Source organism: Cetorhinus maximus, chromosome 2, assembly GCF_964194155.1.
Source record: "Cetorhinus maximus chromosome 2, sCetMax3.hap1.1, whole genome shotgun sequence".
Lineage (NCBI taxonomy): Eukaryota > Metazoa > Chordata > Chondrichthyes > Lamniformes > Cetorhinidae > Cetorhinus > Cetorhinus maximus.
In genome coordinates, this window is record NC_135880.1 from 139,530,895 (window position 1) to 139,546,573 (window position 15,679).

The 15,679-nt window shown below is 40.9% G+C and overlaps 1 protein-coding gene across 1 annotated transcript in view; it reads right to left on the minus strand.

Moving 5' to 3' along the window:
* cenpe (centromere protein E) overlaps nucleotides 1–15,679 on the minus strand; it is a 189,853-nt gene that overhangs the window by 151,600 nt on the left and 22,574 nt on the right. Inside the window, exons 7-11 of the mRNA XM_078570164.1 lie at nucleotides 13,654–13,721; nucleotides 11,323–11,373; nucleotides 8,276–8,327; nucleotides 5,504–5,591; nucleotides 5,189–5,318 (exon numbers count right to left, since the gene is read on the minus strand). Of these exons, the coding sequence (XP_078426290.1) occupies nucleotides 5,189–5,318; nucleotides 5,504–5,591; nucleotides 8,276–8,327; nucleotides 11,323–11,373; nucleotides 13,654–13,721 (389 nt within the window). The remainder of the gene's footprint in view (nucleotides 1–5,188; nucleotides 5,319–5,503; nucleotides 5,592–8,275; nucleotides 8,328–11,322; nucleotides 11,374–13,653; nucleotides 13,722–15,679) is intronic.

A 15,679-nucleotide genomic window follows, 5' to 3' on the forward strand; every position in this document is an offset into this window, starting at 1 on the left:
AGTGCTATTAAGCAAAGCCTGCTCACTGATGTTCAGTTTGGGTTCCACCAGGTTCAATTCAGATCCAGATCTCATTACAGCCTTGATCCAAATATAGTCAAAAATGCTGAATTCGAGAGGTGAAGCAAGAATGCCTACCCTTGACATCAAGAGTGTGTTTGACCGAACGTGACATCAAAGAGCACTAGAAAAATCAAAGTCAATGGGAACTGGGGTGGAGGGGGGAGAAGGTTCTCCACTGGCTGGAGTCATATGTAGCACAAAGGAAGGTTGCTGCGCTTGTTGGATGCCAATCACCTCAGCACCATGACATCACTGCAGCTGTTCCTCAGGGTGGTGTCTGAGGCCCAAACATCTTCAGCTGCTTCATCATGACCTTCCATCCAACATAAAGTCAGAATTGCACATGTTCAGTACCATTCGCAATTCCTCAGATATTGAAGAAGTCCAGTCCTGCACGCAACAATGTCTGGATAACGTTCAGGCTGGTGTTGAAGTGGCAAATAGCATTTGCGCCACAGAAGTGCTGGGCAATGACCACCTCCAAAGAGAGAATCTAACCATCTCCTCTTCATACTCAATGGCATTAGTGTCACTGAATTCACCCCAACATCATCGTGACCAGCCATATAAATACTTTGGCCACAAAAGGTCAGAGGGTCAGAATTCTGTGGCGCGTAATGCACTTCCTGACTCCCCAAAGCCTGTCTACCATCTGCAATTTTCCCTCCAAGTCATGCACCAGCCTGACATGGAACAATATCACCATTCCTTCCCAGTCAGTGGGTCAAAGTCCTGGGACTCACTTCCTAACAGCACTATGGATTGACCTACATTACATCACAGCAGTTCAAAAAGGCAGTTCTCCTTCTCCATCTGAAGGGCAATTAGGGACAGACAATAAACACTGGCCTTGCCAATGATACACACATCCCGAGAACCCCCGAAATGCTCACAGTCCTTCCTAAGGCATCAGCAACTCTTGCTGAAAAGGAAGTAGACATCTGCAAGTGCATAACAAAAGGATACCAGTTATGTTCAAATTTGCACCAAGTTTCCATAGAACAACATAGAAAACCAATAATGGAGAGGTCAGAAAAAAAGTGGGATGAAGAATTAATGTGGCAAAGAGTGGAAATCTTAATCTTCATTTGGTCACTCCATATAAAGAAAACCATACCATGAGCACAGAATAAAACACAGTAAGTTGTCTCACATGCAATGCCTATCTCTTGGGATAGAAGATGTGGGAAGTGATAAATAAACAAGTGTTGCACCTCCTGTACTTGCTGGTAATGGCAGTGGGTGGCACAAGAGTTAACCAGGGTGTCATGGAGTGAGTGGTCCCCTTATGAAGTAGAGACATGGGATATGAAGTATTTGATGACAGGATCACATTGGAGGCGGAGATGGCAGAAATGGAAGATGAACTGGTAAATGGAAGGGTGGAAGAGGCCTTCATCACAGTCGGGATAGCAGGGGAATGAAAGCAAGGGCACAAGAAAATGGGACAGACATGATACAGGTCTGTCTACTACAGTACAAGGGGGTCCTCAAATGAGGACATTTTAAAAGCTCAGGTGTGGAAATTGGCAGAGACAGAAATTGGGAGAACAGTGCATAATAGAATAACTTACTCATTTTTGTGCCCATTTTTCCTTGATAAATAACTTAATACCACAAGGCCTGTCAAAGACTAACAAAAGGTTAGTGTGCATGAGCTGCAAAGTGAACCAGAAAGTGAGACCTCCACTTTAAGTTTTGGTTTCACGTACCCAAACTAAAAGCCAGTTTACCGGCCACAATAAGCAGCATCAAGGGAATGGCTTAATAGCGAAGGCATTTGCTATTTGGTGAAAATAAAATGCTTCCTCCATGCAGTCATTGCGCCACTGCTTCTGTGCACAACCCTGTTCTTGCAGTTCACACAATATTGTTCATACAGTGATTGTTTGCAGGGATTTTGTTCGCGTCTCATCACATCAAATGAAATCAGAGACTGACAAGATATTTGCGTGTGTCGCAATGAAACCAGGGAACAACAAAAAGTAAAAGCAAAATACTGCGGGTGCTGGAAATCAAACAAAAATTGCTGGAAAAACTCAGCAAATCTGACAGCATCTGTGGAGAGAAAGACAGAGTTAATGTTTCGAGTCCATATGATTCTTCTTCAGAACTAAAGAGAAGTAGAAATGTGGTGAAGTATATACTGTTTAAGGGGGGTGGCACATGTGAAGCTGGATAGAATGCCAATGATAGATGGAGGCAAAGGAGAGGTTGTAAAAGATGTCATAAAGAAAAGGTCGAAGGGGTGTTGATGGGTGATGATACTGGCTAAAGGAGGTGCTTATGGTGACATTAAGAGTAGAAAGCAAGATAAGCCAGTGACAGGTGGCCCTAGTGGGGGTGGGGTGGGGGGAGGGGAGGGTGTGGGTGAAAAATGATCAAAATGGGCTATAAAACAATGAATGGAGCAGGCCAAGGATGGACATGTGGGCATGAAAACAGGTTGGTGTGTTGAAATGGCAAGCGACAGGAAGTTCTGGGTCATGCTTGCGGACAGACCGAAGGTGTTCCGAAAAGCGGTCACCCAGTCTGCGTTTGGTCTCTCCAGTGTAGAGGGGACCGTAGAGGGAGCAGCGAATGCAGTAGACCAAATTGAGGGAAGTGCAAGTGAAGCACTGCTTCACTTGAAAGGAGTATTTGGGCCCTTGGACGGTGAGGACGGGGCAAGTAAAGGGACAAGTGTTGCACTTCTGCGATTGCATGGGAAGGTGCCATGGGAGGGTGTTGATGTGTTGGGGGTGATGGAGGTGTGGACCAGGGTGTCCCGGAGGGAACTGTCTCTACGGAATGCCGACTGGGGGCCAGGGGGTGGGTGGTGGTGAAGGGAAGATGTGTTTGGTGGCGGCATCGTGGAGTTGGCGGAGGATGATCATTTGAACACGGAGGCTGGTGGGGTGAAAAGTGAGGGCAAGGGGGACCCTATCATGAAAGAGGAAGGTGTGAGTGCAGAGACGCGGGAGATGTGTCGGACACGGTTGAGGGCCCTGTCAACCACCGTGGGTGGGAAACCTCAGTTAAGGAAGGAAGAAAGACATGTCAGAAGCACTGTTTTGGAAAGTGGCACATCGGAACAGATGCGACAGAGGCAAAGGAACTGAGAGAATGGGATGGAGTCCTTACAGGAAGCAGAGTGTGAGGAGCTGTAGTCAAGGTAGCTGTGGGAGTCGGTGGGCTCTTAATGAATATTGGTGGGCGGTCTAGCACCAGAAATTGAGACAGAGAGGTCAAGGAAGGGAAGGGATGTGTCAGCGATAGACCATGCGAAAGTGATGGAGGGGTGGAAATTGGAAGCAAAATTAATAAATTTTTCCAGGTCCAGACGAGAGCATGAAGCAGCATCGAAACAGTCATCGATGTACCGGAGAAAGAGTTGTGGGAGGGGAGCCCGAGTAGGGCTGGAACAAGGAATGTTCCACATACCCCATAAAGAGACAGGCATAACTGGGGCCCATGCGGGTACCCATAGCCACACCTTTATTTGGAGGAAGTGAGACGAGTTTAAGGAGAAATTGTTCAGTGAGAGAACAAGTTCAGCCAGACGGAGGAGAGTGGTGGTGGATGGGGATTGTTCAGGCCTCTGTTCGAGGAATAAGCAGAGAGCCCTCAGACCATCCTGGTGGGGGATGGAGGTGTAGAGAGACTGAAAGTCCATGGTGAAGAGGAGGCAGTTTGGGCCTGGGAACTGGAAATTGTTGATATGATGTAGGGCATCAGAGGAATCACGGATGTAGGTGGGAAGAGACTGGACAAGGGGAGAGAGTCCGGCATCAAGATCGGAAGAAATGAGTTCCATGGGGCAGGAACAGGCTCACACGATCGGTCTACCGAGACAGTCCTGTTTGTGGATTTTGGGGAGGAAGTGGAAGCGGGCTGACTGAGGTTGGGAGACTGAGGTTGGAAGCTGTGGAGAGAAGATCTCCAGAGGGGATGAGGTCAGTGACAGTCCTGGAAACAATAGCATGATGTTCCGTGGTGGGGTCATGGTCCAGGGGTAGGTAGGAGGAAGTGTCTGCAAGTTGGCACTCAGCCTCTGCAAGGTAGAGGTCAGTACTCCAGACAACAATAGCACCACCCTTGTCAGCAGGTTTGATAACAAAGTCAGGGTTGGACCCGAGAGAACGGAGTGCGGCAAGTTCAGGAGGAGACAGGTTAGAGTGGGTGAGAGGAGCAGAGAAATCGAGACGGCCGATGTCACGCCGACAGTTCTCAATGAAAAGATCAAGAGCAGGTAAGAGGCCAGAGGGAGGGGTTCAGGTGGAGGGAAGAATACTGGAGGCGGGTGAAAGGACTCCTGCCCAAAGAAGCGAGCACGGAGATGAAGGCGGCGGAAGAAGAATTCAGCATTATGCCGAGCCCGGAACTCATTGAGGTGAAGACGTAAGGGTATGAAACAACAAAAAGTATGTGCTTGCAAACTTGAAGCTATAACATTCACATACCCCTTCCAAAAATCTCTCTGCATGTTAAATAGCTATGCACAAAACTTTTGTCATCAAAATATTGCTTACAAGAGGGTCTTTTTCAAAAAATATTTATTCATGCTATGTGGGCATCACATGCAATGCCAGGATTTATTGCCCATCCATTAGAAGCTGGCGGTGAGCTACTTTCTTGAACCACTGCAGATCATGTGGTGTAGGTGCACCCACAGTTATGTCAGAGAGGGAGTTTTAGGGTTATGACTCAATGATAGTGAACGGCAGCAATGTATTTTTAAGTCAGGATGGTTTGGGACTTGGAAGGGAACTTGCAAGTGATGTTGCTCCAATGTATATAATGGCCTTGTGGTAGAGGTCATGGGTTATCTTGGGGCAAGTGGCACCAGATTAGCAGAATTTTAATGACACTAGTCATTTCATAAAAGATTGGCAGTTAAAACAATATGAATGAGCAACATTAAGGCTAGTATTTATCAGTCACTCTTATTTCACTGCAAGTCACTAGAATTGCATTCAGTTAGGTCTAGGAGTTTCAGGATGGAAGTCACGACAATTTGCATCTCAAGCATTTTCTTATTATAGTACTAAGTGCTTTTCTGTTGAGCCTGTTTTCAGCAAAGTATCAGCCGATTTGAAAGGGTTAGAGAAAGGAGAGGTGAAGAATAGGAAAGAGATTGCCTTACCTGAAGAGTACTGAGAGTTTCCTCAAAACCAACTGGAGTAATTGTGCAAATGATGAGAGTCCTTGCATTACCCCCAAGTGAGTTCTGTAGGATCCGAGTCAGCTTACTGTCCCTATAATTTAAAAACCCACTACAAAACAGGAAAATAAAAAATTAGGTCAGAAAGGCAAAAAGTTAAAACCCTTAACCACTCCTGGAGATTTAAAAATTAACTTCCATTGAGGGTTACATACATTAAACGTTTCATATTTTAATTCTTTAAAAATCTGGCCACTCAATTATAGTCAAATTCTAAACAGCAAAGCAGCTTCCTACCCAGCTTGTCCGTCACTGAGCTTCTTAATAACTTGGCCAAGTACAAACAAGCTACGGTTGATAAAACATCCTTCTTTTAGGCGAACACCTAAATTATAGAAAAATTAAAATCAATATCACCTTCACACAAATAGGTGTGACAGCTTGAAGCAAAAGTAAAATGCTGTATTAGATTTAAGTTGCTATGCAAGACAAATGAACTTATTGTAAACTTTCTGTATTAAATAGCCCCAATTATTTTTATACTCTTCATTAGAAGGCAGCCAGGGTTGGATTCCTAATTAGCAATAATCCAGATACCCTTTATCAAGAGTTTAGACATATTTATAGCCCATAGAGGGGGTTCGCAATCGATGCCGAGCAATGCTTAGGAGTCATGGCCAACATGAGGTTATGGATAGCAGCAAAACGACTGCGCTCACTGCCGACCTCGAATAAAGCTGTACAAAAATATCTAAACTAACTGTGGTCTGGGCTTCTCTTTTCTCAGGTGTTAATTTGAATCTGGTACCAAGTAAAGGAAATCTCCAGACATCTAGCTGTCACATCAAGCACAGTAACCAGCAAAACCACATTGAAGAATTGTCACAGACAGCAAACCAGGGAGTTGAAAATGCTGATTATTACAGAGACCAAAATATAAATTGGGACATACACGTGGGGTTATCACGATCTGGATTTTGCAGTGGTCACTTTCAATGTTCACTGTCATTAGTCCATCTAAAACTAAATGCAACTTTGGGAATCTGCATATGTGCAGAATAACACACAATTCAGAAGTTGCTGTCAGTCTTGCTATGCTCTACCAGAGATTGTGCTGCTGAAGTTCCCCCAGGCTTGCAATTAGAAATCACTGAACTGCACTGGTGCATGCTGATTGGCTGCTTTGGACACTGCTAGAACAGTAGCCGGAAGGTAAACTTTCATTTTTACGCCATTAGTTTCACTGTGAAAACCCTTGAGAAAGCACCCCCATCTCCCCAAAGAGCATGCTAAGCTCATAATTACTGAACTATCAAACTCTCTGGCCCTGAAAAGCTAATTTTATATTTGTGGAATGTCAAATTTCTCCAATACAATTAAATAAACTTTTTTTAAAAAAAGTTACAGGGCTAGATTTTATGGCCAGTGGAGAAACAATGGGTTGCTGGCCTCGGAGAAAGCTGCTCACAAAAAAAAAATCTAGCAATTTCTCTAGTGCAGACTTCATCTTTTCTGATGTTAGTTTAAATCTCCACATGTATAGCAATCAATAATGAAGTATACACATACAGTAAACCAGAACATTCATCCTTCACTTTTAATTTAACTTTTCAGATTGCAAAATAAATGACTGGATTTACATAGAAACTAAAATATTATAAACAAACCTCTAAAGAAAATCTAAAAGTTTGGAATCATAATGGAGAAATTTGATATTGCAGATATAAAATTTTCAATGACAGACTGTTCAGCTGTAATTATGAAGTCAAAAACTCAGTGGTGCCTTATTCAACAAAGTGTGACTTTTTCCAGGTTTTTTCTCCCATAGTGAAGCTACCAGAGCAAGTAAAAGTTTCTGCCAATTTGTTGATTGTTTAGAGGTTGCATTTTTGGGCAGGTGACTCAGTGGCATACCCACTGGAGGAGTATAGAATCACAACTAACACAACATTCAGACGATTGAGAAAGGCAGAAATTGATCGATCACCACTGCCCCAGTTACAAAAATGAAGGTGCCTTTTTATGTAATAGTCTCCACACTGAATTCATACTGCTTCCAATTCTACGTTCTCTCTAACTGAGCACTCTCTTAGCTGGAGTTTCAGACAATGCTATGGAGCCGCTGAGCAGAGACAATAAAAAGAGATCAGGTTGCCCTGGGCAAGAACTCAGATTGAAATATTATTGAAAAGCACAAAGCTACAGGACTTGCTAAGCATGTGTTATTGCCAGTTCCAGAATTACAAATGAAGCCTAGAGTTTCCTTCCCACAATTTGCCTCTGCAACATCTAGACATAAGACTGGTAATGCACAGCATGGACACATAGTGCACTGTGTCAACTGTAGCTCAATCCGTAGCACATGTGCCTCTGAATCACAACATTCCAGGTTCAAGTCCCACTCCAGAGTTTGAGCATCAACATCAAAGCTGACACCCCACTGCAGTGTTGAGGGAGCATTGCACTGTTAGAGGTGCTGTCTTTTGGGTGAAATATTAAACCGAGGCCCCATCTGCTTGCTTGAATGGATGTAATAGATCCCACAGCATTATTTCAAAGAGGAGCAGGGGAGTTATCCCTTGTATCCTGGCCAAAATTTATCCTTCAATCAACATCACAAAAAGTATGATCAAGTCATTATCACAATGCTGTTTGTGGGAGTTTGCAGAGCATAAATTAGCTGGTGCATTTCCTACAACAGTGAGTACACAGTATTTTACTGGCTGTAAGGTGCTTTGAAACATCATGGTCACGATAAGCACTACATAAAATGCAAGCTTTTTTTAAGTACATTCTTGTATTAACACTTTAGCAGCAGCTAAGATCTGAATGCTTTGTGCTTATTCAGTTTCAAATGTAATGTATATTTCACATAAACTTAAACTGCCAGTATTTGGCAGGTTGTACTCCCCAGAAAACAACGATTGCATACAATTGGGTTTTGCTGGAACAGGTTAAAGCAAAGACATAAAATGAGTTAAGAATTGTAGGGCATTAATTAAGGGAAGGAACCTATTGGATAGCAAAGTAAATTCTTGAACAAAACCTCAAGTTAGAAAAACAACTTGCCTTCAGCTCCTGTTTGGCTGGCTCGTTCACTGCCTGCCAGATCAACCAAATTCTGTAAAAGAAAAGCAAGGTTTTGTAAGTACTATGTAACGTAGTTCAAGTTCTTTTCCCAAATTCAAAGTCAGGTACATTAATTTACATCACCCAACAGCCACCAGGTAAATTAGAAAACACGCTCCCCACAAAACATCATCTCCAGCCTCATTTTACTACAGTAGACCAGCTGTCAACAAAATCCCAATCTTTCCATTTCCTTGACCAGGGTGATCTATATTAGAAAGAATAAAGGGAGAGCTTACTATCCAGGCATCCAGCTCACCTTTCACATGGCAAAGAGTGCTTTGGTTAACAAAATAACTTTCCCACAAACTATCCAGGGCAGAGACACTGTGTTGAAAACAAGTTTCTCAGAGCAACAAACCCAAAACAAAGTTTGGGCAAAAGATTACATTTGAAGCCACACATTAATTGTGGGCTTACAGGATTCTATAGTCAGGATAAACTCAACATTTGTGTACGGTTAAAAAAGGTAGCCAACACCACATCTGCTTTCTGGGCCACTTTACAAACACTAGAGCCTTAAGTTTTTTCCCCCCCCCAAACGTTTTAAGGAAATTGGAGCTGGAGTATAAGAATAAAGAAGTCTTGGCACAATTGCACAGGATTTTGGTGAAGCTACACCTGGAATACTGTGTGCAGTTTTGATCTCCATATTTAAAGGAAGGGTATACTTACATTACAGGACTACAGCAAAGGCTCCCTAGATTGGTCCCTGGGATGAGAGGGTTGTCCCTATGATGAAAGGCTCAGTAAATTGGGTCAAAGCTCTCCTGACCTTAGAAGAATGAGAGGTGATCTCAGTGAAACAATATTCTGAAAGGAGATGATAGGGTAGACATTGAAAATTGTTTCCCCTGGCTTGGGAATCTAGAACATAGGGACAGTCCCAGGATAAGGGGTTGATCATTTAAGACTGGGATCAAAGTAACTTCTTCACTCAATGTGTTGTGAATCTTCGGAATTCTTTACCACAGAGGGGCGTGGATGCTCCACTGTTGAGTACATATCAGACTGAGATATTTGGTCTGTCCGGGAATCAAGGGATATGGGGACTGGGCAGAAAGTAAGCCAGGATCACACTGAATGGTGGAGGTTTGAGGGGCCCTATGGTCTATCCCTGCTTCTATTTATTTATGTCATACTCTTTGTGACTCACTACAGGTGTATAGAGACATAAAACAATATAAAAACGTTGTGCAGATTGTGAAATAGTACAAAATAAAAGAATCTTCTGGCTGCTCAGTTAAGTTCAGAAAGACCCCTGTAACCAGAGAGAGACTTCCACACCCCCTGCATTTGAGGTGGGTTTTGAACTCGTGCACTAGAAGCAAAAACCTTGTATCAATCACACACCACCATCTCAAACCCTAATTATTAACTCCCAACATAGCATGCGAAAAGGTAACTTTTGTCCAAAAGAAAGTAGTCAACTGAAATGGCAGTATTTTGGCCAGTGTATTTATCACTAGAGATGTAACATTATTAAAAAGTTAGGGCTTCCGTTCAGAACAACAGAACATTTTAAGATTTAGAGTAAATACGATGATCTCATTCTTGCTATTGTGCAGTGAAAAACAAAGTTCCAGTAATCATAAAAATATATTTATTTATTAACACAGGGGCTGTTAGAATATGGAATTCTCAGTAACTAAAATAACAATTATGAAATCTTGCATCAAAAGATATACCAGTGATTTTTGCTTTGCATATCAAAAAAAAATGACAAATACAAAATGATACTAATGGCAAAAGAAATAAAACTTGCATCATACCTAATGTAACAATTTTGATGTTTGAATACGTTTCATTACTCAAGCTACAAAGTGTATTGAATGATCATCAAAGAAAGGTAATGTGAGAATAAATTCAAGGCCTTCAGAAAATTGTATAACACTACTGTTGGGTTAGTGACCAAAGCTGGAATCTTCCATTCTGGGGTCTAAGTTTGGTGGCGGGCATAGAAATGGGAGTGATTTCCGTTCAGGGGCAAGGGATGGCTGACCACGCACGAACTTGCGCTGCTCCGCTCATTAAATACACATCCTCAAAGAGCTCGCTAATTTTTGTGGTGGGGATGGACATGAAATCACCATCTCTGCCATTACTTCATGCAGTCCAAAGTCCAAGCACCATATTTAAAGGGCACCTGGACAACTTGCACTATCCCTTACACGTTAGCCATGCCACTGTTGCAACTTCCCCTGCTAACCCTTCTTTGGACATCCTCCATGCAATTTGCATTGACATCACCAGGTCACTCAAGCATAGGCTGGCATTTACAGATGCTCCCCAAAGAAGACAGGGCAGCAGCAACTCACCATTATTTGTGGAAGAAGTCTACCTCGCCAGGTGCAAGCCATTTATGTGCAGTCGTAAAAGTGAATGTTCTAACTTCTTGCCAGAGGGGAACTTAATTCCAGTGAGTTGGCCTTTTGATGAGCATGCATGACATGCTAATGCATGCAAAAGGGTTTCCCGACATTGTTCGGTGGGAAACTCAACCCGCCTTTAAAGTCCCAGGAACTTAACTGCAAACGTTCATCCCATCAGGAAAGGTGATTTTTGGCCTGATGCCAAATTAAGCTCACCCACACAGCAAGTTTCCCTATGCTGGCAGGAACGGAAGATTCTGCCCAGAGCCCCCAGCCTTACTAGACTATTTTTCATGGTAATCCCAAGGCAAGTACAGCTCTTGGGTTAGCTGTGTATCTTCTGAGCCTGAGCAATTCAGTTGTATTTGCAATTATTTTTCTTGCTGTGTTGTCATTGGTGTTCAACTCAAACATCAACATTTGTTAGTGACAACAAACTGACATATGCAAATCAAGTCAAAAAGTCATTCAAACTTTATATGTAGCTACGGGACACCTATTCGGCCCAAGCAACCAAAGGGGTCCTCATTCTGGTTAAGCCACAACATGAAGATCAACTGAATTGAACTAGATGTAGATTTCCCAGTGACTTTAAAAAAATGGAACATAACTTACCAGATGTGCAACCATAACTGCTTCATTATTTTTATCCCTGCTTTCCACTATCTGAAATGGAAAGGTTTCTGAAATCAGAGCCCATAAAATTGAAATTGCTTTAAAAATGTATTTTAAAACAGAAGTGCTCCAAGCACCTCTGATGTTGCAGGCTATTTTAACAAAGCACGACAAAGCTTTTGAATTATAGCATGTCAAAAACAAATATTAATTTCAATAAATTTTTCTTTAAACTAAAAATATCTTGGATATGCTGACAATTATACACAAGCATGCTTTAACAAATGAGCCAGCCACAACTCAGAATTGCTGTCCTTTTGCACAAGTCAATAGGTAGAGTACAAAAGCAATCTTAAAAATGAGCATCCGCATTTATGTCCACTCTGTTCCATCATTTAAATTAGCGCACTGATTCACAATGGGTTTAACTGTGAAGTACATTCCACAATGGGTCAGAAACTAACTATGAAGATCCATCATTCATTTATACCTTCTCATTCTGTACTGGATATATGTTATTTTAACTGAAGCTTTTTCCAGTTTTCCTGATTGAAGTAAAAATAACTGGAAAGATGCTTTATTAATGTAATCATGGGGTGCTCATTTCCACCCCCCCCAACATCAATGGTTGTCAGATAAAAAACCCAGGTAGAGATAAGTATTATAATACACCAAGTTCTGCTACTTGTTTCACAAGACAATTATGGATCAATATGACTATTCTATAACTGCACTGTTGTACAATATACAGTCTTTAAATATTGATACGTATTTGTAGAAATAAAACTCAGGTCCACCACTAGACAGCAAGAACCAGATTATAGTGTGCTAAATATGTATTGCTGAAAACAGTTTTCAGTATAAGTAAAAATTACACAGCTGAAGTCTATAGGAGTAGGATATGGACATTGAGCTCATCGTCGGAAAAAGTTAACTAAAGGGCAATGAGAAAAAAAACTCAGTCTGGTTGCAAGAACAAATCTAACTATAAAAAGCAAATCTGTCCATGATTTGCTGTTAAACTGATGACTTTATAAATGTTTCAGCACAGCACTGGACATGTGGGAAGAAACAATGTCTCTTTTTTCAGCAATACTCAAGTTCCGCATTACCAAACAACATTTTAATTGAAAGAAACTCTTCTTTTGTCTAATGTTTTCAAAGTGAATTTGGCGAGAACAGGAATTGTGACACAAGGGAAGAATGACGACCACAGATGCACACCTGAAGCTTAAACAAACAAACCAGATATGTGCTAAGCTCTTCTCATGACAGGATCTTGAAACAGCAAAATGTTGGATGGTATTGACTAGCACAAATATTTTTTCCCAAACAAAAACAGAAAATGCTGGAAAAACTCAGCAAGTCTAACAGCATCCGTGGAGAGAGAAAGAGAGCTAACGTTTCATGTCCATATGACTCTTCTTCAGCTCATCGCCAGAAAAAGTTAACTAAAAGGCAATGAGAAAAAAACTCAATCTGTTTGCAGCTCTGAAGAGTCCTACAGACTCGAAACGTTAACTCTGTTTTTCTCTCCACAGATGCTGTTAGACCTGCTGAGTTTTTCCAGCATTTTCTGTTTTTGTTTCAGATTTCAGCATCCGCAGTATTTTGCTATTTTGCTTTTATCTAAATACTCTTTCCCCTTTTGATTAGAATGTTTTCATGCTTGCTAAGCAGCATGAATAAGCTTTCCATTGTATTCTGTATTATGTTATAGAATTCAAATCAATATTACCAGTATAGGCAATTTAATATGCTGGCACTCTATAATTGCAGCCATTATTTGGCTATCCCTAGTTGCCCTTCAGAAAAGTATTAGTAAGCCTTCTTCTTGAATTGCTGCAGTCCATGTGGCCAAGGTACACCTACAGCACCAACCAGTTGCAAATTCCAGGATTTTGGCCCATCAAAGAAGGAACAGCAATATTTACCTCCAAATCAGAATGGCATATGATTTGGAGGCAATGGTGGTTTTATATTCCTGCTCTCCTTGTGACCTGGAAGGACAATTTTAGAATGAGACTAATCAGATGGACATATTTGAATAAGAGTAGGGAAGTGTTCCCTGTGCCATATCCAATAGTTCTCTCTCAGCCAACATCATTTAAAAAATATTATCCCAATTGATCATCTCGTTGCTATTTATGGGGACTTGCTATGCACAAACTAGGTGCCCTGATGCCCTACATTATAGTGACCGCGTTTCAAAAGTATTTTATTGGCTGCAAAGAGTTTTGAGACATCCTGAGATCATGAAAATAGCAATGTAAATGCATGCATTCTGATTGTCCAAAAGAACAACTATTTCCGTGGATAATTATATCTTACCACTCTAAAAATTGTATGCGACCGACTACTATGTTCATTCATTTTGGTTTCTCCATAATGCCGGTTTTCTGAAGAGGAAAAAAAAAGCCAGATAACTTCACTTTAAATTAAGGCAATAGGTTTCCATGGTGAATAACCAGGCAATGTAAAACATCACAGCAACCATTGTTACTTTTTCTATGTATTTAGGAGCATTATTTTACTTAAATTACACTTAGTGCTAATGTTTTATACTCATCTCTGCTTGGGGTGTTAACAATGGGAAACAAAAGCATTTACTATGAGTGCACTCACCTCTCCCAAATGAAAAACAGCACAGGTTAGATGCACAGAAATTCTCTACACTACCCAAAAAAGCAGTTTTCTTGAAAAAAAAAGGGTATAAAAGCTTATACGATGAGGGTGACAACTCATTGGCCAATTGAGACTAGTTTTGTTTTGTGGGCCACATCCCACTTGGAGTTCAATATGAACTAACAAAATTCATTGCCCCAGTACTTGTGGCAACTTTTAACCCAAACTGCATTTGAAACCACAATCCAAGAGGTGAAAATAGACAAGTGTGTTAACCCCAAGCATTACATTTTCCAGTGATCCTTGTAAGCTTTTATTTCAGAAAATTCCAAACCAATTGCAAATTCCAAAACATACTGGATGATGATGCGATGATGACAACAGATAGACTAGAGATACATCAAATTGAGTAAATGACTAAATGTTAGAACAAACAGGGAACCCTCAGATTTTGTTCCTAAACAAAGTTGCAATGCATTCAAAATTTGGTGTATAGGAAACAAGAGGAAAATGCTAACTAAGTGAAGAAAAACTGTTATACATGCAATCCCAATTACTAACCACTATGACTGCAATGTTAAGTTTTGCAAACACTCACTTGACAGAAGTTAAAGCTATTTTGTTACATGGAAAAAAACTGAAATCCTAACTTTAAAAATTAATGTGTTGTTCCATTGCAGAAATTAAGCAACAGCTCTAATTCACTGTACCATTCTTGGCACCATAGATTTTAAAATGAGTTTTTATTGCATGACTTCATAAAGCTGGCATAGACCGTTACAGAATACCAAGGATATAGAAATCTAAGTCACAGATACTGCTTTCGTTCCAACTAAACTGCGTAGCAAATTTGATGCCAACTGTCAATCAGCAGTAACACTTGCTCTAGTTCCACTCGAGGCCAGAGCACAAAATCTAGTCTGACACAATCAGTGCAGTACTGAAGGACCACTGCACTCAAGAAGTGCTGTCTTTCAGATAGAATATTAGAATGAGTCCATCTACCTTCTCAGGTAAATGCAAAAGAACCCATGACATTACTCAGGTCTCTAAAAATTGTTTGAAGGGGAACTAGGGAGTTCTCCCCAGTGACCTGGCCAAGATTTATCTTTCAACCCACACCTGAAAACATATCTATCACTATCACTGCTTTGCACAAATTAACAGTCACTTTTCCCAAATTAAAAATGACTACACTTCATTTGTTGCAAACTCCTTTGTGATGCCATGACACGTGCAAAATAAATTCAAATCTTCCTTTTTCAGTTGAGTTTTTTTCCCTTAAAATAAACTCTAAACCTATTTATGAATGTGCCATATCATATCAAAACTCCCCAAAACACTTTGCATTAAATTTATTATTTTTGAAGTACAGTCACTTGTTATATTGACAAATAGCAGCTAATTTGCAAATAGAAAGGCACCAACAGTAAGTAAAATAACTTTTTTTTTAAATGGTATTGCTCGACAAGAATACTGATTAGGAAGAGAGAAAAAGAGTTCAATGGAATTAAACAATGGAATCTTTTACCTTCTCCTGAATGAACAGACAAGATTGCAGCTTAACATATCATCTGAAAGACAGCAATGCAGCATTGCACTGGGGTGTGAGATGGAACCAAATGCCTACTTCTTGAAGTGATACTTCACTACACAACTTGGGTAAAAGTACAACCAACTGACCCAAGCAGATCACACCAATGAAATTTAATGTTGCAACAGAGCAATCAGG